Raw genomic sequence first — 24,475 nt, 5'->3', positions numbered from 1 at the left:
GCAAGTTCTCCTAATTTTAGATGTTATTTGAAAAGAAATCTATCTTCAACAAAAAGATGAACTCCTCAGTCGTAGGTATTACTAGAGCGATGTTTGCAAGAGACACTATAGCACCTGTTTTTTTTTTTTTTCTTTTTATGACCATATGTATGAACTGAGGTGGGCCTCTTAATCGCTTTATGAGATGAATAACTTGACGTACCTGCTTTTTTGTAAAGGATATATTAAATGTGTTACCCTGGAAATATTGTAAAAAAAAAAAAATTCAAGGAAGTTTTCAGAAATGCTTAATGAAAAAGTTCTGTACATGGGCAGAATATCTTTATTTTTACAGACCTTTTTTTTCCCCCCAGATAAAACTCAGTTTTCCATAGGATGCTCATGCAGTCACGGTCTCCATCTGCAGTGCTGACGCCCTTTCATGTGCTTTAATGAACGCGGATTGGTGGGTCACTAAGCAAAGCATATGAGGGAAATACAAGTTGAAGCAAATTTGAAAACTTGAAAACTTTTAAACCTTGTCAGCCTGCCAATTCAAGCAACATGTGGCAAGGCAGGTGTGTCATATATTCGCAGAGCCAAAATAAATGGCCACAAGGAATTTTGAGGTAATGTAGATGTAAGGAAAGCTTAAAATGGAAAGAAAGAAAACATGGTTTATTCAGGAGGTTGATAGATGCATTTAAAGAAACCCCTCTTCAGATATTGCTTTAGGTGCCAAACAGCATCCTTGTGATCTTCTGGACCAGGCATTGCCAGTGTTTCTGTGTTATGTGCTGGGTTGTGAAGGGAAGGCAAAAGAAAGCAGGAGACAAGCGAAGTGTAGCAAAGTGGGGAAAGGTTGCTGCTGGCCTAGCAAAGCAAGCCACTCTGGAATAAGGTGCTGTTTTCATTGTATCAGTAGAAAACAATTATTTTTGTTTTACCATCAAGAAAACTTCCATGAGGAATATCCATTGTGGCTCAGCAGTAATGAACCCCATTAGTATCCATGAGGATGCGGGTTTGATCCCTGGCCTCACTCAGTGGGCTAAGGATCCGGCGTGGCCCTGAGCCGTGGTATAGGCTCAGATCCCACTGCTGTGGCTGTGATGTGGGCCAGCAGCTGCAGCTCTGATTGGACCCCTAGCCTGGGAACTTGCATATGCCACACCTGTGGCCCTAAAAAGACCAAAAACAGAAGAAAAAAAAAAGAAAACTTCCATGAGCAAAAGTGTGGGTCCTTACAAATATATATAATCTACTTCTAAAAAAAGGAAACATTAATAATCTAGTGTGTATGTAATTTTAAAGTAAAAGCTTTTTAAAATTGAAGTATAATTTACAATGTAGTGCTAGTTTCTGGTGTACAGCAAAGTGATTCAATTATATATGTGCATATATATACTTTTTCATATTCTTTTTCCATTATAGTTAGTTACAAGATATTGAACATAGTTGCCTGTGATATACAACATTCTGAATTATTTACCTGTTTTATATATAGTAATTTGTATCTGCTAACCCCAAACTCCTAATTTATCTCTCTCCCTCCCTTTCCCCTTTGGTAACCATAAGTTTGTTTTCTATGTATGTGAGTCTGTTTCTGTTTCATAAATTAGTTCGTTTTTTGTCATATTTTAGATTCCACGTATAAGTGGTATCATATGGTATTTGTCTTTGTCTGATTTACTTAGTATCATAATTTCTTGATCCATCCATGTGGCTGCAGATGGCATTATTTCATTCTTTTACGGCTGGGTAGTATTCCATTGTATGTATGTACCACACATCTTCTTAATCCATTCATCTAAATGTAGGTTGGGGAGTTCCTGTCATAGCACAGCAGAAATGAATCCAACTAGGAACCATGAGGTTGCGGGTTCGATCCCTGGCCTTGCTCAGTGGGTTAAGGATCCGGCATTGCCACGAGCTGTGGTGTAGGTCGCAGACGTGGCTCAGATCTGGTATTGCTGTGGCTCTGGCATGGGCTGGCAGCAATAGCTCTGCATGGCCCCCTAGCCGGGGAACCTCCATATGCCGCGGGGCGGCCCTAAGAAGACCAAAAAAAAAAAAAAAAAAGGAAAGACTAAACGTAGGTTGGCTATTGTGAATAGTGCTGCTGTGGACATAACGGATGCATGTATCTTTTTGAATTATAGTTTTGTCTGGATATTTGCCCAGGAATGGGATTGCTGGATCATATGGTAGTTCTATATTTAGTTTTTTGAGGAATCTCGATACTGTTTTCCATAGTGGATGCACCAACTTACATTCCTACCAACAGTATGGGAGCATTCCCTTTTCTCCACACCCTATCCAGCATTTGTTATTCGTAGACTTTGTGATGATAGCCATTCTGAGCAGTGCGAAGTGGTACTCATTGTAGTTCTGATTTGCATTTCTCTAATAATTAGTGATGTTGATCATCTTTTCATGTGCTTTTTGGCCGTCTGTATGTCTTATTTGGAGAAATAGCTATTTAGATCTTCTGTCCATTTTTTGATTGGGTTATTTGGTTTTTTGTTAATGAGTTGTATGAGCTGTTTGTATATTTTGGAAATTAAGCCCTTGTCAGTTGCATCATTTGCAAATATTATCTCCCAGTCTGTAGATTATTTTTGTTGGTTGGTTGTTTATGGTTTCCTTTGCTGCACAAAAGCTTGTAAGTTTGATTATGATCCATTTATTTAATATTGCTATTATTTTTATTACCTTGGGAAACTGACCTGGGAAAAATCATTGCTGTGACTTATGTCCAAGAGTGTTTTCTTTATGTTTACTTCTAGGAGTTTTATGGTATCATGTCATATATTTATGTCTTTAAGCCATTTTGAGTTTGTTTTTGTGTATGGTGTAAGGGTGTGTTCTAATGTCATTGATTTATATGTGGCTGTTCAGCTTTCCCAACATTACTTATTGAAGAGACTGTCTTTCTTCCACTGTAATTTTTTGCCTCCTTTGTTGAAAATTAATTGGCCATAGATGTGTGGGCTCTCTATTCTGTGCCATTGATCCATATTTCTGTTTTTATGCCAATATCACACTGTTTTGATGACTGTAGCCTTATAGTATAATCTAAAGTCAGGGCACATGATACCTCCAGCCTTGTTATTTTTTCTTAGGATTGCTTCAGAAAAATCTGGATTTTTTAATGATGGTTCCATATGAATTTTAGGATTTTTTTTTGTTCCAGTTCTGTGAAAAATGTCATGGGTATTTTGAGAGCGATTGCATTAAATTTGTAAATTGCCTTGGGTAGGATGGCCATTTTAGCAGTATTAATTCTTCCAATCTAAGCGCATGGGATATCTTTCCATTTCTATAAGTCATCTTCAATTTATTGTATCAGCATTTTATAGTTCTTAACATATAAGTCTTTCACCTCCTCAGTCAGGTTTATCCCTAAGTATTTTATTCTTTTTTGATGTGACTTTGAAAGGGATTGTTTTTAAAGTAAAAATGTTTTATTTTCCTTATGTTATATTTAATCTAGAATTCTTATAGAGGAGAATGAATTAAAAGTCAAAAATAACTTTTCAGGGCAAAATATATACTTCGATGTTTCTATTTTTTCTTTTTAAATTTTTTTTATTTTTTAAACTCATTTATTTTTTATTAAAGTATAATTGATTTCTAGTGTTGTGCCAATTTCTGCTCTACAGCATCATGACCCAGCCATTACAGATACACACACACATGTGTGTGTGTATACATGCTTTTTTTTGGTATTACCTTCCATCATGTTCTAGCCCAAGAGATTGAATATAGTTCCCTGTTCTGTATAGTGGGACCTCGTTGCCTAGACGTAAGTTTTTGTTTTTGTTTTTGTTTTTAAGATCAAGGATGTTTCTTTTTTCTTCCTGTGGCTCAAAGTGAAATCTCCTTCACCCCCATTCCCAGTTCAGTTTCATTATGGCAGTTGTTGGGCCGAAACATTCCAGAAATTCACCTGCTATCCAAAGATATAGACAGAAGTCATTTGGGTATCTCGTATTTTTACTCTAAATCCAAGATAACATCTTGCTGCTATCAAATGAGCAGGAATAGACCACTTGTTATGGAAACTGAATGCTCTATATATCAGGAATCCCAGGTACATTCCAATTTGAGAGCAAGACTTATGAGAAAATACTCAACTTTACAGGTCCGATAGATTTGAAACTTACAGAGATGGCCAAAGCTCAGCTAGCCAAGAGGGTGCTCAACTGACAAAACTCCTTGCTAAGAAGAGTTAAATTACCATTTAATCTTTGATCTTTCAAAATAAGAATCCCAGGGAATGCTGTAATGCTCTAACTTGCAATGAAAAGATAGAGCCAGCAAAACTAAGTAAGACACGATCTCTACTTTCATGGAATTTACAGTCTAATAAGTGAAAAAACTTAAGGACCTATAATAAGGAAGACTGTGATCAGTGTCACGGGAGAGACAAGTGTTGTGACATGGCTAAGAAGATGGGCTCTAGTCTCAGACTGCCTGGGTTTGAAGCATGGCTTGATCAGTTAGTAGCTACATGAAGTTGTACAAGACTTAACCTTTTTCCACCTCTGTTTTGCCACCTGTAAAATGGGAACAGTAGCACCTTCTTCAAAAGGAATCCAGAGAGCAGTAAGACTTGGTGTAATTTCTGGGCTATTCCTTTTAGTGATTTGTTTCTATGCAGTGGTGTTTGTGTTTAAGAGTGTTCTTAAGTTATAGGGCTTGGTGTACCATTCATGTACCCATTAGAGGCCTGTGTTGGAATCAGAATTCCTGGAGTCTGCTTCCAGCCCTTCATAAACTCTCACAATCATATCCCTTTGCTGTGCCTTTGGTTTCTTCTCTATTTAAATGACAGCAGGGACCTAATCAGTCTTGTTCAACATCTAGAACAGTGTTTGGTATATAGTAGACGTTGCATAAATGTTGGTGTAGCACAACTCAGGGATATTATGAATATGGCTGTACAACAGGCATGGATGTAATTTTGAAACGAAATTGTGAATACTAGGCAAAAATGACTGGCTATCCTTGTTTAAGGTTCCCAAGAGAGATAAGAGATAGGAAGTGATCACCACTCTATTTCTCTGCCAGGATGTAAGCATGAAATTTGGAGTCAGAGGATCTTGCCTTGAGCCATGTTTCTACCACTTAAGGCTTTGTTATTTCAGATAAGTAGTTTAACTTCTTTGAGCTTCATTTCCTCCACTAGTCTTTTTGGGCTATCACCTATGCCTTAGCGTGTTTTTGAGAGCTTCAAAGATCAATGAAATAAAAGCACTCGCAAGCTGCAAATAGAAGTAGAAATGTACTGGAGTTCCTGTCATGGCTCAGCAGGTTAAGAACCCAACTAGTATCCATGAAGATGTGGGTTCGATCCCTGGCCTCCCTCAGTGGGTTAAGGATCCAGCATTGCTAGAGCTGCGGTGTAGGTCTCAGATGCAGTTCGGATCCCGTGTTGCTGTGGCGTAGGATGGCAACTGCAGCTCCAGTTCGATCCCTGGCTTAGGAATCTCCATGTACTGCAGGTGTGGCCCTAAAAAGAAAAAAAAAAGAGACATAGAAATGTACTAAAAAATGGTAACTTTTCGTGTTCTGCATTAGAGAACTATGAATCGTGAAAAGCAAAATTGTATTCCTGTTACTCAAGTCTGAATATCGTTAAGATAAAGTTGTATTGTCCCCCAAACAAAGTTGATCTTTAAAATTCAAGGGAAATGGACTCTTTCCCTGTCTTTTATACACAGAGCTGCATGAAGGAACGTCTTTCCGCTATCACACCAGCTCCCTTTAGTTGTTGCACCTTGCTTGTGCCAGCTCCAAAAATAGTACCAGTCTGAAGGAAGACATGCACTGGCTAGCAGGAATTGGCCAGAGTCCCATGAGAGGTTACAGGCCAGTTTTTAAAAAGAAGAAAATTCCTTCTCCCATTGCCCCTAATGCATGGCCAGAGTCCAATTCATGTTGGCATTTTTCATTTGTAAAAGTTTTACATTCAATTGTATTATTTGTTTCTATACTTAATAAATCTCTGTAGAAAAATCTTCCTCTGGACCCTAACTCACTATTTATATTCTAAGGAAAAAAATATGTATGTATTTTGGTTATTTTTCTGTCAAGTGTATTCAGGCAGCCTGTATGATTTCCTTATAGGATTAAATTTGAAAATATCTTTTTTTTTTTTTTTTTACCAGCCACACCCACAGCACATGGAAGTTCCCAGGCCAGAGATCAAATCCAAGCTCCAGCTGCAACCTATGCCGCAGCTGCAGCAGTGCCGGATCCTTAACCCACTGTGCCACAGCAGGAACTCCTGAATATATCTTTAAATATAAAATTACAAACTCACAGAATGTACTCTTTTAGAGTACTTTTTATAATACAAATATGGAAACAAATTTACTCTTGATAGTCAATTTAGGAACATTACTTAGAATTTGTGTCTAAGAAAGAAAGATTGGGATAGCTAGTTCTATCACTTAGGAGGCCTATTTTTTTCTGGTTATCATGTCTCTTTCGATTTAACAAAATAGCTTTACTGATATGAAATTCACACACTATCCAATTTACCTGTTAAAGTACACAGTTTAGTGAATGGGCTTTAGTGTACTCACAAATTATGCAACTGTCACCACTATCTAATTCCAGAATATTTTCCTCACCCTCAAAGGAGCCCCTGTACACATTAAGCGGTTACTCCACTTTCTCTGCTTCCCTAGGCCCTTCCAACGGCTGATTGGCTGTCTGGCTCTGTGGATTTGCCTACTCTGGGTATTTAATATAAATGGAACCGTACAACATGTGGCCATTATGACTGGCCTCTTCAGCTTAGCAACATGTTTTCGAGGCTCAGTCATGTTACAGCATGTGTCAGTACTTTATTCCTTTTTACAGGGGAAAACTATATTTCATTGTGTGGCTCTATCACATTTTGTGTGTCCGCTCATGTGCCGATGGACACTTGAGCTGTTTCCACCTCTTGGCCGTTGTGAGTAGTGCTGCTATGAACACGAGTGTACAAGTATGTCTTTGAGACCCTGCTTTCAATCCTTTTGGGTATTTACCGAGGCATGGAGGTGCCGGGTCACATCTGAACTGTTTAACATTTTGAGGAACCGTCAGACTGTCACCGCAGCTGCATTATTTTACATTCCCACCAGCCATGTATGGCAGCCCCAATTTCTCCAGTTTTTCTCTCTTTTTATTGTAGCCATCCTGATGGGTATGATGTGGTATCACATTGTGGTTTTCATTTGCATTTCCCCCATCTGGCTCTTTAAAAAATATATTTTTTAGAAAATATTTTTCTAGAGGTCATTCACCTGACACACTTAACCTGTGGAACATGGTCCTGCATGGAACATATTGCAAAAGGGTTTCCAAACCAGCAAGAGTCGTCACAGACCTTCTGCATGAAGGCCCTGTACTTTACCCCTAGGCCCCTCATACAGTGAGTAACTAACTCTTGTTCAACATTTAGGATTGGCTCTTATGTTTTCCAGAAAGAAACTGGACAGTCCACCATGGCAGATATTGTGGTAGGAAGGGAAGTGACAGTAGAAGTGACAGTTAACAATCTGCCATTTAAAGAGAACTATACTACGTCCCAGGACATTTATGACCCCATGTCTTCAACCAGAGGCCAAATGATGTTCAGTATTTTTTTTTTTTTTTTTGGTCTTTTTGCCTTTTCTAGAGCCACTTCCCTCGGCATATGGAAGTTCCCAGGCTAGGGATCGAATTGGAGCTGTAGCCGCTGGCCTACACCAGAGCCACAGCAACGCGGGATCCGAGCCGTGGCTGCAACCTACACCACAGCTCACAGCAACGCCGGATCCTTAACCCACTGAGCAAGGCCAGGGATCGAACCCGCATCCTCATGGTTCCTAGTCGGATCCGTTAACCACTGCGCCACAATGGGAAGTCCGATGTTCAGTATTTTTTAAGAAGGCAAAGTTACATGTAGTACACTGTAGAAATATTTCCATGAAGAATGACTCAGAGAACCACATGTTTTGCTCTTGAATGGATAAGCTTGCATGAGTTTTCTATATACCTAATTTCCCAGTGGTTTCTGAAAAATTAGGTGATACTGAGTTTCCTCTTGAATGAAGAAAAGACAAACAGAAAAGCCATAGTCTGTAAAATTATTGAAGAAATTGTTTTAAAAAGTAAACGAAATGTTTTCACGAATTCTCCTGTTTTGATGAAGTTAACAGTTGATTTGTCTGATACTCAGAGCTACCTTTTGCTTTAGAAAATCCCTGTTATTTTCATATGTGTTCATGGCATAATGCCAGTAAATTAACATTTAATCTATCTTCTCAGCTGAGTTCTTAGAAATTGTTGGTGGTTGACGCTGGTTTAAAATGCAAACCGTGAAGCCGCACATTATTTAATGTATGACTGAAGCGTTCTTTTGGCCTCACTTATTTGTCGGTGCTGAAACCTCCTGAGTTGTTCCAGTTTCCATTCATAAAGACCAAGAACGAATAGGGCATACGCAGGAAGAAAAACCAAAACGAATCCAGCATCTTTTCAGAAGACTTCTTCCTTGGTCCGAAGCACATTTTATAGTCTCCCCTCTACCTCATTTGCCGTGGAGCCCCAGCTAGTTTTGTCATGACTGTTTTATGCGATTGTCAGCAGTTATATTGCACATACACAGTTACCTCTTGGGGCAGCTTACGTTTTCTTAGCAACTTCTGTTTTCGGGATTTTGAGAGCAGATCACCAAGCCTTCCATCAGACCATAGTAAAGCCAGTGTCATGGGTGGGTCTTTGGTGGCCTCTAAAAGCTGGGGACACACAGGCGGTTATGACTGCATCAGGAGCTGTCATGGAAGGCGTCGGCATTGCCTGTGCAGTAGACCCAGGCATGAATTTCTGCCCTGACCAGATCAAAATGAAGCAGTCTTTTTCTCTTTTTAATTAGGTTGTTGCCCAGTCTTGTATTTCAACAGTAAGTCAAAGTGATTGCTTCCTTTTACTGTACACAGTTCTACAATACTGGGAAATGCCCTTTTTATTGACAATGGCTGACTGTACTGAGTTGTACTGTCAGTGTCTAGATGCTTCCTGTTTAAAAGACATGTCACTTCTTTTCCACATCTAGAGTTTAAAATGGAAGCATTGTGTTATTTTAGCTAATTTCATTTTATTTTTTTCTTGCAGGTTTCTGGAAAGTGCCTTTTCTGAAAACTCTGCTGCTTGGAATCCACTTTCGAGCTGTCTCTTTATAAACCCCTCTCCCTACCACCACCTCTGCCGCGACCCCCCCCCCCCCAGAAAAACCCTAGTGTGCTTATAGTTCGTTTTCAACAAGTTGTTCATTCTTTTTTTCTTTGATTTTCAATTTTCATAGTCATTTTCCCTCCTCCTGATTTTGCAGCAAAAAATTTTAACAGTTGTTAATATCCTACCAATCTTAATCTTTAAAGCCAAGAAATTGTAAAAAACAAACAAACAAACAAAAAAACCTTTTCTCCCCTTGATCTAAGACCATTCCTCAAATTGAAGGGCAGCCCAAAGCATATGCTTTTTGCAAGAATAATTGAAAACATCAACTGGAAAGCATAGAATTCTTTTGAATTTCTGCCAGTTATTCTTCGGCAGAGGAAGAAAATAAAACGCCCAATATCTTAACCTTTATGGTTGCCTTCTTAGGAGTTGGTCTCTAATTTGATTTTTTAGTTATTTGAACACAATTTTATTTTCTGATTGGCTTTGTTTGGCTGAATTTGACTTGAAAACCTAAGTGCTAACAAAGCAACATTTCACCAAAGCAAGCTGTTATCTCTTCACATTTAGCTTGAATTTTATTGTTAACCTTTCAGCAAGAGCAGTAATACTGTTCTAGAAAGGGTGCACTTGATTTTAACTTTGCTTTCAACATGACGGCTGTCAACGTTGCCCTGGTACGCGATACCAAGTGGCTGACTTTAGAAGTCTGCCGAGAATTTCAGAGAGGAACCTGCTCTAGAGCTGATGTAGATTGCAAGTTTGCCCATCCGCCAAGAGTGTGCCATGTGGAAAATGGTCGTGTGGTGGCTTGTTTTGATTCTTTAAAGGTGAGTCTTACCTAAATGCACATCATTTAAATTTAAACTTGTTGATTTTTGTGGTTTTTTTTTTTTTTTTTGGTGATCTATTGTGCTGTGAAATTAGTAAAGCTATTAATAGCATGAAAGCAGTAAGTTTGGTTTGTTTTTAAAGACAGGATGTCAACTTTGTGTTTGTAGAACTAAGCCAGGCTAAAGCTCACCCATCAAAACCCACTGATCAAGATAGATAGACCTAAAGAAAAAAAAAATCAAGAATTGGTGTGGGAGTGGGAAAGGGTAGCCTTGCTGTAACTTTACTTCTGTGTATATGAGTCAGATTTTTAATACAGTGATCATATTTCTCATATAGCTTAGAGAAGATTATTATCTACCCTATCAAAATACACTTGGCAAGGACCAGTCAGAGAATAAATAAAGTCAGACTGGGAGAGGATGAGGTAAAAAAAAATCTCACTGTTCAGGAGGAAAATGATGGCGTTTTGAATTTTCTTAGTCAGACTAATACTTGAACCTTTAACTTGCTGCAAATCAAGCTTCACTTAATTTTCTTCCTGGGCAGCTGATTGACCAATTTCAGATCTGTAAGCACATTTTATCACCAAGGTCATCAAACCCGAATATTATGTACTAGAGTATCAACAAAGAATGAGGGCAGATGAGATATTATGTAGAATGGAACATATATGATTGCAGAACAAAAAATGCACTGATTTTCATGTTTTATTCATGGTTATCCTTAAATTAAGGGTAAACATGTACAAATTAAAGCATAGAAGTAAAGAATGGTAGTAGATTCCTGGTTTAATAAGATTTGCTACGATGCATTTGAGGCTTTTTTCAAAATATGTTAAAATGAATTAAGCTTAGTTCGTAAGGACCTTTTCAATTTCTTGATATTGTTTTACCCTCATCATGACCAGTTGTACCTCATTAACATTTTTATTTATGGCTGCACTGGCTAATAGAGATGTATTCCTTCATGTGGTCATTTATTCAGAAAACATTTTATCGTGATATCCTACTCAAGCAGTTACTTTTGCTTATTTTGTGGTTACTAGTTTTGGTGGCAGACCATTGCCGTTCAAGAATGGGAACTGGTTATAAAGATAATGGCGATTGCTAATGTTAAAAATGTCTGAATTGCTCTTATTTGTAGCAGATGTTTTGACTAAAGGGCTTATTCTGTTTGCTTTATTTCATTATTGGTCAAGTTTCATCTATCACTATTTTAGGCATTATTTAAATCTTTTGTGTGTTATTTAAATCAAGGACTAGGCAGTGCCTCGAATGGAAAAGCTGGACTAGTTGGGGGTCTGGGGAAAGGATGTCTTTTATCCAGAGGGTCCGGCACTGCACTAGATACTTTACATATGTTGTTTCAGGAGTCCCAGCCCCACCACTGGATCTGACCTTAACTACTTAAACCTGACAAACCTTGAGTTACTTCATCACTAACTCATGGGTAATTCATCTCTTCCAACTTCCATGATTATTGTGGAGATTCCAAGGAGATAACAAAAATGAAAAACCATGTATCTCTATAAAAGTGAATTAAGTGAAAAGTTAGCTTCTTATTAACCAAGATGCTTGTTGTAGTTCTTCAAAACAGTTCTGTTTAGTTAGGCCTTATTATTTGAAACATAAACTCATGTTTCAGTTAGACATGTCCAAATCCAGTTGCCATGAGTGTGATACTAGTTCTCCAAGCTAAGTATCATTGTTTTTATGGCTTCCAGATATAGAGGTCCTTGCAGGCCTTGTAAACTCTATCTTTTCAGGCATCTGGTGGGAAAGAGATGTGTGATTGTTCTAATCGTTGATATTCTTCCAATCAGTTCTCCCACTTAAAGGCAAAAGAATGCCATAATAGAAACATTTTGAAGAAAAGTAATATGGAGAGTGATTATTAACAAAATGCATATTGCACACCACTTTAAAGCTTGGAAAATGTTTAATTCAGAGACTATGTAGATAATGGCCAATGAATATTAATGAGCCACTTAATTATTTAAATACACTGTCTACTCACTGCATCCAGTGTTTTTAAAATAATTTTTGAATTATGTTAAAATCTTGATGACCAGTCACACAGGATAAAGACGATTTACATAATCCTTACATTCTCAAATTTTAATGAAAATCTTAATATTTCAAACATACAATGCCTTTCCAACGATTAATTGATTTGCCATTTAGATAGCACATGCACCACTGTTCCATGTCTGTGCGACATTGTAGTTCTCTTATATTATTCCTTATGCATAACATGCATGAAAACTACCAAGCTGATGGGATAATTGACCTGCGGGAGCTGTACTATCATAGCTGTAATACACAAATAACATACCTCGATGGATATTGCAGCATTTGCTCCCCAGCTTCGGAGTTTTTGAGTTTCTGTGCTTGAAATACTTTTAAGATGTATCTGGGCACTGTTTCTTCTTCCATGAGTGGTTAAATAACTGAATCAATCACTTGACGAGTTTGGGGCTGCTGCTTTTGTTTTGTGTTTTGTTTTTTGTTTTTTGTTTTTATAAGGATTCCATTAGCACTAGGTACTCAACCAGATGATGATGGTTCTTTGCCATCATAATAGGCACAATTGCTAACAATATCCTATACTCACCTCATAATGAGGGAATGTTGTGAAAATAAGGAGGGCAAGCTTGATGGCTAATTGTGCATTGTGCTCAAGTGCTGGGCTCATCACTCCATGCGTGTTGAGTGTTCCGTGATGAAGTTTGCGCCGTCTTCAGATAGAGATCTAGACAGCATAGCCAACAGATTAATTTCCAGCTACATAAAAGAATGTCGTGTTACTATGCAGCTGTTTTTTGAATCAACTGCCTAGCCTGCTTGGCACAATTTATTTCGAAATTTCTCTCCGAAGGATCACTTAACCCATTCTGTGCCAGTTTCTTGGTATTACAGTTTGTAGTTGATCTGCGTTGGTATTTTAGTAACTGTCCCTTGACTTGAATAAAAGGCCATCACTAAAAATACCAACCTAGACTCTGTGATTGTTTTCAGAGCCAATATTATCTTCACGTATTTTGCCTCAACAACGTCATGGTGTCTTGAATCTTCCCCTCCATATCTGCCATTTGTTACCCAGGAAGGATAGAGATGCTCTCCTTGTTTAATTATGACAGCTCAACACCTGTCCATCTGCCCACCCTCCTCACCTCCTTGGGTAGTTTTGTAACTGAAATATTCTGGCAAAGGTCTTAGCAGCAAGCATAGTGAGAGTACAGCCGTGTCAACCCACACACATTCCTAAAAGGTGGGAACTGAGTGAGGAAAACACACAAAAGAGCCCCACACTATGTCTTCAAAACAGACATGATCATAAGCATGATATTATTTTGGCAAGTGAAACCTGTTGTGTAGGCATATGGATGTGAATCTAGCCTTGTGGGTTGAATTTGTCCTGAGTTACCAGGTTTATTCTGTGCTAGTATCACTAGTCATAGCAGTTTTCACCAGTTTAAAACTTGATAATTTTTGACTGAATATTTACCTCATCCCTGTTGGCTAAGGGAAAACTTACCAGGAGCAGAAGGCTCCTAGCAACATAATCCCAGGGGTTGCTGGTTAGGCAAGATTTAGAACCATCTATGAGCTTGATCAGAGAGGTCTGCCTGCACTGTAAAGACGCATATACGTATAAATGTCTATATACATACAAATATGCTCCTGTCATCCTGAGACTCAAGGAAAATATTTTACTTAAGGATCTCTATCTTCTATTACTTACTTGAAAGAGGAGGTACCTTTGGCCAGTAAAACTCGGTGCTATTTTGGATATTTCAGAGATTTCTTTTGAAAGAAGAATGGAATTGCAGTTAGTACCCAATCAAAGCTCAGCCTCACTTTTTAAACTTTTTATTTGGAAATAATTTTAAGTTTATAGAAAAGTTGCCAAAATAGTACAAGGAGATCCTGCATACCCTTCACCCAGCTTCCTGTATTGTCAACAGCTTAAATACCATACATAGCACAGTTATCTTAAACCAGGATATCGGGGGTTCAGTGGTGGCTTAGCAGGTTAAGGATCCAGCATTGTCACTGCTGTGACTCGGGTTCTATCCATGGCCTGGGAATTTCTGCATGCTGTGGGTGTGGCCAAAATACAAAAAACAAAACCCCCAAAACCAGGAAATTAACTCTAGTTCTGTACTATTAAGTAAACTGATTTGAATTTCACCAGTCCCCCATGCCCGTGTGGCATTTCTCTGCTCCGGGATCCCACATGGCATTTGCTTGTCATGTCTGTTTAGTCCCCTCCAGTCTGTGACAGTTTCTCAGTCTTTCCTCATCTTTCATAACTGTGACCCTTGAGATGAGTACTGTTCAGTTATTTTCTAGAATGCCTCTCAATTTGGATATGTAGGCTGCATTCTCAGGATTTGATTGAGGTCATGCATTTTGAGCAAGAAAACCATAGAAATGAGGAGTTCACTCGTGGCTCAGTGGGTTAAGGATCTGGCATTGTCACTGCAGTGGCCCTGGTCGCTGCTGTGGAGCAGGTTCTATCCTTGGCCCCGGGAACTTCTGCATGTCATGGGCACAGCCAAAATAAATAAACACCATTTTTTAAAATTAAATTTGGGAAAATGTAGAAATGATATGCAGCATATTTGAGTGTACTTGGTGTCCATGTCTCTTACCTCTCATGTTAACCTTAATCATGTGATCAAGATGGTGTCCACTGTGTTTCTCTGCTGTGAAGTGATCGGTTTTCTGTTTGTGAAAATTGATAACTATCTTCTTCATTTACTCACCATCTCCTCAACATAGCATTGATTGTAAGGGTCATCCCAATATCCAAGCTATCAAAATGTGGGAAAGTGTCCATCTTTGAAGTGATGGGTAATGCACTGCTCCACTTAACGGCCCATCAGGAGAGGTGGGGAGGAGAAAGCAGACCAAGAGCATTGCAGAGAAAGTAGCAGCAACAGGCCACCAGAAAGAAAGGCAGAACCCTGGGGAATAGGAAGCCCAAGACATCTTGTGATGCGCCTGTTCTTGTCACCTGCTCTAGTGGGGTGGTCCCTGTGCTGGAGTCAGCACCCCCGGCTACCTATAATTTATCCGGAAACAGATTTTCTACTTTTGTTTTAATGATAAACAACACCCCCCCCCATTTAAAAAGTCATTCATCTTGATGAAGGGAAATGAAAATGCAAAGGAAATTTTTAAGATCATACACAAGAAAATAAAAAAAAATAAAATGTAAATAAAATGTAATAAAATATCATCCCCAGAGTTCCCATTGTGGCTCATCAGTTAAGAACCCGACTAGTATCCATGAGAATGCGGATTCGATCCCTGACCTCACTCAGTGGGTTACAGATCCGGCCTTGCCGTGAGCTGTGGTGTAGGTCGTGGACGCGGCTCAGATCTGGCGTCACTGTGGCTGTGGTGTAGGCCGGCAGCTACAGCTCCAACTTGACCCGTCTGGGAACCTCCGTATGCCGCAGGAGTACCCCCTAGTAAATAAATACATAAACAAATACATAAATACATAAATAAAAATAATGTATCATCTCTACTTTTCAGTACCAGTGCTAACCTGTATTTCCTTTCACTCATTCTCTCTTTTATATAATTGTATTTATACTGCACAAACCTTGCCTTACCTCTGGGCTTCCTCATACACCTCCCTCCCTCCCTCCCTCATTCTTCTTGCTGATCCTGCAAAGCCGTCTTCTCCCTCTTTTTATCTTTCCTATCAGCTTCAGATTTTTTTTCCCAGGGTATCAAAAAAAAAAAATCTATATGCTTCCTGATCTTCTCCCATTCATAGACCTTTAAAAGATATGTCAGTTATTGTGGCTATTTTTTTCTGATCAGAAAATAAAAACATACCCTTTCTAGAAAATTGTAATATAGAGACAAAGATTTTTTTTTTTATGAATCCAAACCTGTAATTCTATTACCCAATGAAACTCTTCTCATGTTGGTGTGTGCCCTTTCAGAATTTCTTTAAATGACAACTGTTTCTTTAAAAACAAAAAGTGGGTTTCATTTGTTCTATGGAATTCAGAAGGCTTTTAAAACTTGTGAAGAAATAGTGTTTTATAGAAATATATTCAATTTAAAAGATACTCATTTTCAAATAATATGCAGCCATCAGAAATTGTTTCTGAGAACTATGTAATAATAATAATAAACTCTACCATCTATTGACTGCTATATTCTAGACACTTTTCACATGTCAACTCTATTCCTTACAACAACCCTGTTTAGGCTTTCCCATTGGTGGGCCAGGATTCACCAGCTGTGTGATTCTGGATAAGTACCCACCCTCCCTGTTCCCAAGTTTCCTCCCCTGTGAAAACAAGGCTCCTATGAGCATCCAGCTCCTGAGTTACTGAGCATTCAAATGCAATGATTCAGGTAAGGCACTTGGAACAGAGCCTGGCACACTGTAAGCACTCCAGACATGTTTCTTTACCAAATAAATTCCAGGTCCCCTAAAAATTTAAACATGAAAAGGAAATTCAGACCACAACAGTGCTGGAAGCAAATGCAAGTGACCACTTTTCTAATCCTGGGGTGAGGAAGACCTTCTAAGCATGCCATCAGAGGCAGAGACAATAAAAGCAAAGCATTATTAGAACCGAGCACACAGCAAGAAGCATTTCCGAATGGCAGAAAACACCAAAAAGTTAGAAGACTAACAATAATTTGGGGAAAAAATTGTAACAAATATGACAGACTAAAAGCTCTTCAACATACAAAGAGCTTCATAACTTAATACAAACACTTTAAGGTATGTTCCTAGAAAAACAGGCAAAAGATATAAAGAGCAAAGCAAGACAGTCTGATGTGGCCAGTGTATCTGTGGGGACATTTTGATGAGCCCTGTTGACACAGCTGCTCTAATGCAGCAGCTGTTTCCTCCTGTTTCCCTGTCCCAGTGCGCAACACACTCTCCCGGCCTCCTTCTCTCCCTCACCTCCAGTCCAGAGGACCTTCACTTCCCACCTTCGTCCTTTCTGCACTGCTTACACTTTCTTTTACAAAAGTGTTACTTCTAATTGGAAAGAAAGAAAGAAAAAACTCTTTAGACAAAGATCGCCTCTAAGGGAAACCAAAATCACCATTATAAAAGAAATGTTATGCTAGTATATATATATGCATCCTGGAATCTTGAAGGAAAAGTTAAGAATTTAGTTGAGAGGGTTCCTGTCATGGCTCAGGGGAAACAAATCTGACTAGCATCCATGAGAACACAGGTTCCATCCCTGGCCTCACTCAGTGGGCTAAGGATCCAGCATTGCCACATGAGCTATGGTGTAGGTTCCAGACACGGCTCGGATCCTGTGTTGCTGTGGCTGTGGTGTAGGCCAACAGCTGCAGCTCTGATTCGAACTCTAGCCTGGGAACCTCCATATGCCATGGGTGCAGCCCTAAAAAGACAAAAAAAAAAAAAAAGAATTTAGTCGAGCATTTTTCCTCTAGGGTCTGGAGCTGAGGCTAAAGAACCTTGTGTTCCAAATACCTTTCTCTGTGTGGGGGAGGGGCAGGTAAAGAGGAAGTCAACATTCAGGTTAATGACATATTGTCACATGTGAAGAACAAACGAAGCCGGGAAAGGACACAGAGAATGGCAGGGGCCGCTGATTGAGCTTAAATGGTCAGGGAGGCTTCTCTAACGAGGCGATATTTAAGGAGAGGCGCGAAGCAGGTGAGAGCGTCAGCTGTAAGGGTCTCTGAGAACATTCCAGGCAAAGACAGCAGCAACACCAAAGGCCCCTAAGCAGGAAGAAGCCTGGTGTGTTTGAGTAACATCGAGATCACCAGGGTGGCTGGAGCAGAGGGATGAAGGGGGAAAGCAGTTGGAGATGAGGGCGGAAAGGTAAACAGAGGTCAAAGGAGATCAGGTAGGGGTGTGTATGTTATGACGAAGACTCAGAGCTTCTGTCTTGTGAGTCCTTCTGGCAAATCACCAAACAAGCTTTTCCATGCTTCTTTCATGCATAGTTTATTTGATGATTTAAAAAAGTTTTAATTATTTTGCTTTTTATGAGGGGGCTGTTTGTCTCTTTCTCTTGTTTCTATATCTAAAAAAAAATAATTATTTTTTAAGATAAAATTTTCGAATGAGTAAATATTTTAATAATTCAAAAAATTAAAAAACCCCAGTGATCATCAATTGGTGAATAAACAAAATGCGATTTATACATAATAAAGGAATATTTCTCAGCTATAAAGAGGAACAGAGTACTAATATATACTACAATATAGATTAACCTTAAAAACACTATGCTAAGTGAAAAAAGCCAGTTCAGAAAGACTGCATATTGTATGATTCCATTTATATAAAATATCCAAAACCAGCAAATCCATAGAGACAGAAAGTGGACTAGTGTTTGCCAGAGGCTTTGGGGGTAGGGGAGAGTGGGTGAGGAGGCAGTGGGCAGTGACTGCTGATGGGTATGGCGTTTCTTTTTGAGGCATTGAAAATGTTTGGATAAGCAATGAGATCCTGCTGTAGAGCACTGGGAACTATATCTAGTCACTTATGATGGAGCATGATGGAGGATAATGTGGGAAAAAGAGTGTGCACATGTGTGTGTGTGCGTGTGTGACTGGGTCCCTTTGCTGTACAGTAGAAAAGTGACAGAACACTGTAAACAAACTATAATGGAAAAAATAAAAATCATTTTAAAAAAAGAAAATAGGGCGTTCTTGTCGTGGCTCAGCAGAAACAAATCTGACTAGCATCTATGAGGATTCAGGTTTGATCCCTGGCCTTGCTCAGTGGGTTAAGGATCCAGTGTTGCCGTGAGCAATGGTGTCGGTTGCAGATGAGGCTCGGATCTGGCGTTGCCGTGGCTGTGGCGTAGGCCAGTGGCTACAGCTCCCGATTCGACCCTAGTCTGGGAACCTCCATATGCTGTGGGTGCAGCCCTAAAAAGACAAGAAAAATGGGAGTTAGATAGTGTTGACAACTTTGTGAGGATGAAAACACTGACATGTATACTTTATGATCTATGAATAATGTCTCTATAGAAAACTAGAAAAATGTATAAGGATATGCAGTGAAGTTTCCCTCTCATGTCTTTTCTCCAGTTAGCCAGTTGACCTCCCACGTAATACATTTAAGTTTTCTCTCCCATAAGTATTTTATGTATAGACAAGTAAATATGTACATACTTGATCTCCCGTTTTTGTAGGTACAAATTGTGGCAAACGTTCTCCTTCCTTTTCCTGTTGCTGAAAATATTAAAAGTAAATGGATGGAGCAAGATTTACCATTCTGATATTAATCGAAAGAAACCTGGAGGTGCTATATTTATATTAAAGATAAACAGAACTATACAAAAATACCCGACTCTTGTTAGTAAATCCCTTATTCACAGGCATATGTAAGTACTCTATGTGGATGCTTGGGTTGAACAAATAAGTGAATAGAGAATAGAGATAAAGATAACCGTGTTTCTTACCATTAGAGAAAAGAATTAAAAATAAGGCAAAGGGGAATGCTAGAATGAATCCTGTCATCTGGATTAGAGTGGAGGCATTGGTATGGATTCATCTTTATTTTACTATGTATACGGATAGACAGGTACAAAAGTAGCATAGATGTGTGTGTACACGGGTTATTATGCTTGCTTATATTCCCTAGCTCTGTCTTAGCAGAGCCTAGAAACAATGGCACTCCAATAGTAATAAGCACACCTTGCACCCAGATCTTGGTTTCTAATACCATCCTCCAGTAAAGGAGTAATGGCTGATGCTGGACTAAGGCAGGAAAAATACGAGCCTGTGATATCTTGTGCTGCCAGAAAGTAAGGAAGTACTTGGAAAAGGATGGGGCATGCCAAGAGGACACAGGAGCCACCCTGAAAGAGCTCCCAATGGCCAAAGTGTCAAGGTCATGAAAGTGGAGGAAATACTGAGGAACTGTCACACATTGGAGGAAACTAAATAAACCTGACAAGTAAATGCCATGTGGGATCCTGGATTGGATGCTGGCACAGAGAAAAGACATTGGGGGGAAATTGGTGAAATCAAATAAGGTCTCTAGTTTACTTAGTAGTGTTGTACTGGAGTTAACTTCTTGATTTTGATAACTATGCTGTGTATGGTATGTAAGTTGACATTACAGGAATCTGAGTTAAGGGTATCAAGGGTGTCTCTGTACTATTTTTGCAATTTTTCTGTAGGTCTAAAATTTTTTCAAACTTAAATGTTTCAAAAAGAACTTTCTTTGTTGTGCACCTACATCTCCTGTCTTTTGATGCTCAGAAATACAGTGGAAGAGTATTGTTTCTTTTCTTTTTTTTTTTTTTTTTTTGTCTTTTTAGGGCTGCACCCGCGGTACATGGAGGTTCCCAGGCTAGGGGTGGAATCAGAGCTGCAGCTGCTGGCCTACACCACCGCTACAGCAACGCCAGATCTGAGTCGTGTCTGCCTGCAATCAACACCACAGCTCACGGCAACACCGGATCCTTAACCCACTGAGTGAGGCCAGGGATCAAACCCACAACCTCATGGTTCCTAGTCGGATTTGTTTCCACTGCACCACGATGGGAACTCCTCGGTTTTTTTGTTTGTTTGTTTGTTTGTTTGTTTTTGTTTTGTTTTGTTTTGTTTTTTTAAACTTTGGGTGTAGTAATGAGAAAACTCTGAAATCCATGCAATGGGTGATCCTGGGACTGACCTCAACCAGCTAACTGAGTCAGTTAATATAAATAGTTAAGAAGGCATTCATATTCATAACAGCATTTCACGAACCGTGCCGATCAAAAATTTTGAATGTAGAACATTCAGTTCAAATTGTTAGCCTTTCCAGATGAGGAAACTGGAGATCCAGTGAGGGAGTCATTGGCCCAAGTTAGCATAAGCAGGTATCAAAAGATCCTAAGGCCTCCAGTATTCTTCCAATCATTTCAGTCCTTTTTCCTGTGGAGGCAAAGGAGATGGAGAAAACATCAGTTGGGCTTATTGTGTTTCATTTTTTTTTTCCTTTGCCACATTCATTTGATTCTAAGAAAAGAGACATACTGCTCAAAAATACGGAACATTTCACGAATTTTCGTGGCATCCTTGGACAGGAGCCATGCTAATCCTCTCTGTATCTTTCCAGTATTAGAATATGTGCTGTCAAAGCTAGCACTGGCCTGTTATTTTACTAAAGCAAAAGCATCCAGCCCTTATCATGATCAGGCTGTCCCACGTGACACTGAGATGCACTGCCTTTAAAATTTTGTCATTCTCCTTCACTTTTCTTACTTCGAAAGGGTGGAAAGCCAACTTTCCTAATCTCTCCTTCATTTGTTTCATGCTGTTGTGTTTAGATTAAGACTTTCAAGTTTCATCTTTAGCTTTTTGACCATCATCTGGGCTACTGATTTTGAAAAGGAGGGGAAGAGGCAGGGTGTTTTTATTTTTCGACCAAGTTATCTACCTTAGTGATACTAAGCTGTATTTAATTACTCAGAGTCAAAACACAGAGCTGTCTCTCTTCCCTCGACCATCCTTCTTTCCCCACCCTGCACTGCTGAGTTAGCCAGAATTGGGGGTTGTGACTGGCTGTGGATCATGTGTATCTTCACTGCGTGAAACTCTGTGATGTCTGATTCTGTTGCATATATACTCACTAGTACAATGCCTTGGCCAGCTCGGGAGGTGCCTGTCACAGATCAGCTGAAAAGATTGCAGTAGCAGTTCAGCCTCATTATGGGCCAAATAGTAAAATAACTTGGAATCTAATCCAACTAATATAAAATGTTGTTTAATGGAACCATAGCTCTAGATCATCTCTCTCTCCCCCTTGCAGCCAAGGTTGCAGTTGGCCACCTGGAGAGAAAGGACTTGTGATATGGCCAGGGATGTATTCTTCAACCACAATGTGATACCATTGACATTGACCCTTTGTCATAGGAACCCTGTTAGTACGAGAGATCTGAAAATCTGAGAACTGGATGGGAGATTGTCTCCGTGAGGATGTGGGTTCGATCCCTGGCCTTGCTCAGTGGGTTAAGGATCTGGCATTGCCGCAAGCTGTAGGGTAGGTCGCAGACACAGCTCTGATTTGACCCCTGGCCCAGGAACTTCCATGTGCTGCGGGTGTAGCCATAAAAAGAAAAAAAAAATCATGATTGAAAATCTGAGAACTGTCTACTATATGTCAGCTCTTTTTGTGTGAAAGAAACTCTTCCCTCTTAGGGATATGTATATATGCCTGATCTTACTTGATAATTTAATAATTCTCTCATGTCACATGGCTGTGTGAAGCCATTGCAAATATTGCCTTCTTCTCTATTTCAAGTTTTTGTGAAATGTGGATGCAGGGTATTTCTGTGCATATGGAAATAGCAATTAGTTCTTCTAGGAACATGATTTTATTCAGAGAGCATCATTTACTCACGGCTTTTTTCCCCTTATAGATTAGTTTTCTGCTTGTAACGTTCCCAAGGTTGCCTTGTTTTCCTCTATCTCGGCCTGTGCTTGATTGTTGACCTATAAGTTATATATTCCAGAAAAATTTTAGCTGCTTGTTCTTTCCTCATTATCTCTAAATAATCTTTTCATTTTTTTCCCCTGTATTTCCTCCACTGTGTAATCAGTCTTTGGTTTCTTAAATTTATGGGGTTTTTTTTTTTTTGTGGCTGCTGCTGTCCAATTCAGATTTGCAGTTATATTTAGGTTTTTGATGTTCTTATTTCTGTGCCTTCGATTCTCACCACAGGGTCAAGTTTTACCGCAGAGGCAGTTACAAGTTTGGTGCTTATTCATATCTTTTTTGATACTGTTTTCTTAAAAGTCAGTAAACAGTTCCTTTTGTTCTATAACCTTTTATTTGGTAAATAATCTCCACTATTTGGTCTTAACCATGCTGTCTAGACCTAGAGTAAATTATTTTTTCAGTATTATTCATGATGAGTTTGTATAACATTGCTTAGTGTTGAGTTCTTTAGTAGCCTAGCAGTTAAGGATCTGACATTGTCACTGCTGTGGCTCAGGTTCAATCCCTGGCCCAGGAACTTCCGAATGCCATGGGTATGGCAAAAAAAAAAAAAAAAAAATGCTTAGTGCATGTCTAATCTGTTACTTAGTGAAATAGATATGGCAATAGGATCCATCCGTTTTTGCAGCTGTTCCTCAGTCATGGGCAAGTCAGTGTATGCTTTAAATAGCATTTTTGTTCTGTTGTAAGTAGACATATTTTTTGTTGGCAAAACTCAAATTTGATAGAAAAGAGATTAGCTTTTTGCTCCTACCCACGTTCTTGTTGGGAGTCAGTGGATAGTGAAGGAAGTTACCACTCTGAAAACCATCCAGCAGCTTGAAAATGCAGGGCCCACAGTGATATAATTTTGCTAAATATGACAGATTCCCTAAACTAAGACATAGCCTATGTGTCAGCCATGATTTTTCAGCTAACTACATAGTTTTAAGGTTCTAGTTTCTGTCTTTAGCATGCAAAAAAATGCAAACAGAAAACCTTTTCTCTCTGTGACTTTATATCACTCATCTTTTATATGCGCCTAGGTCCATTGAGTAGGCAGCATTGTAGTATCAGTCATCTTTTATTCCATTCCAAATACATTTCAGAGATCGTATTTTTAAGACGACATTGTTTTAATATCACATTGTCAGAGTTCCCTGGTGGCCCAGCAGGTTAAGGATCTGGCATTGTCACTGCTATGGCGCAGGTTTGAGGCCAGGCCTGGGAACTTCCGCATGCTGTAGGTGCAGCCGATAAATAAATAAATAATAAATAAAACATTTGCTAAATATCTATCCCAGAAGTTGTTTTCCTGTTGTTAATGTTTGTACTTGTCACATGCTCTGTTAAATAAAATTAAATTTTTTTGCAGCTTTCATAAAAAAACATGATCTCTAGCGGTTTTTTTCTTTGCAATTTCTTAGCAATTTCGCTTTTCCTATTAGCCAGGAAATCACCCTTTATGGATAGACATTCCATCTTAACTGCCAAATAATTGGGAAAAAAATTTAAGTTTGTCTGTTTTCATTCCCTAGTAGAGGAAGGATTTTTTTTCCAGCTTTGTTGAGGTATAATCGACATAATATTGTGTAAGTTTAAGGTATACAACATGATGATTCGATACAAGTATATATTGTGAAATAATTACCGCAATATAAATAGACATCTCTCCAAAGAGGACATATGGATGGCCAGTAGACATATGAAAAGATGCTCAATGTCACTAATGAGTAGAAAAATACAAATCAAAACTGCTGTGAGTTACCACCTCACACTGGTCAGAGTGGCCATCTTTAAAAAGCCTACAGGAGTTTCCGTCGTGGCTCAGTGGAAATGAGTCTGAGTAGTATCCATGAGGATGCAGATTTGATCCTTGGCCTTGCTCAGTGGGTTAAGGATCTGATGTTCCTGTGGCTGTGGTGTAGGCCGGCAGCTACAGCTCTGGTTCGACCCCTAGCCTGGGAACCTCCATATGCTAAGG

General features: G+C 39.2%; 1 protein-coding gene and 1 non-coding gene across 2 annotated transcripts in view; one reads left to right on the top strand and one right to left on the bottom strand.

The window, feature by feature from the left end:
* Positions 1-24,475, top strand: part of MBNL3 (muscleblind like splicing regulator 3) — a 118,951-nt gene that overhangs the window by 44,751 nt on the left and 49,725 nt on the right. The window contains exon 2 of the mRNA XM_047764346.1: positions 9,136-10,031. Within this exon, the coding sequence (XP_047620302.1) occupies positions 9,855-10,031 (177 nt within the window). The 5' untranslated portion in view covers positions 9,136-9,854. The remainder of the gene's footprint in view (positions 1-9,135; positions 10,032-24,475) is intronic.
* LOC125119055 (U6 spliceosomal RNA) lies at positions 21,053-21,159 on the bottom strand. Its single transcript, XR_007133011.1, has one exon. It is a non-coding gene; the product is annotated as a U6 spliceosomal RNA (small nuclear RNA).

The sequence above is a fragment of the Phacochoerus africanus genome, chromosome X (assembly GCF_016906955.1).
Source record: "Phacochoerus africanus isolate WHEZ1 chromosome X, ROS_Pafr_v1, whole genome shotgun sequence".
Lineage (NCBI taxonomy): Eukaryota > Metazoa > Chordata > Mammalia > Artiodactyla > Suidae > Phacochoerus > Phacochoerus africanus.
Note: the sequence above shows the minus strand (reverse complement) of the source record. Positions and strands in the feature narration are given on the sequence as shown.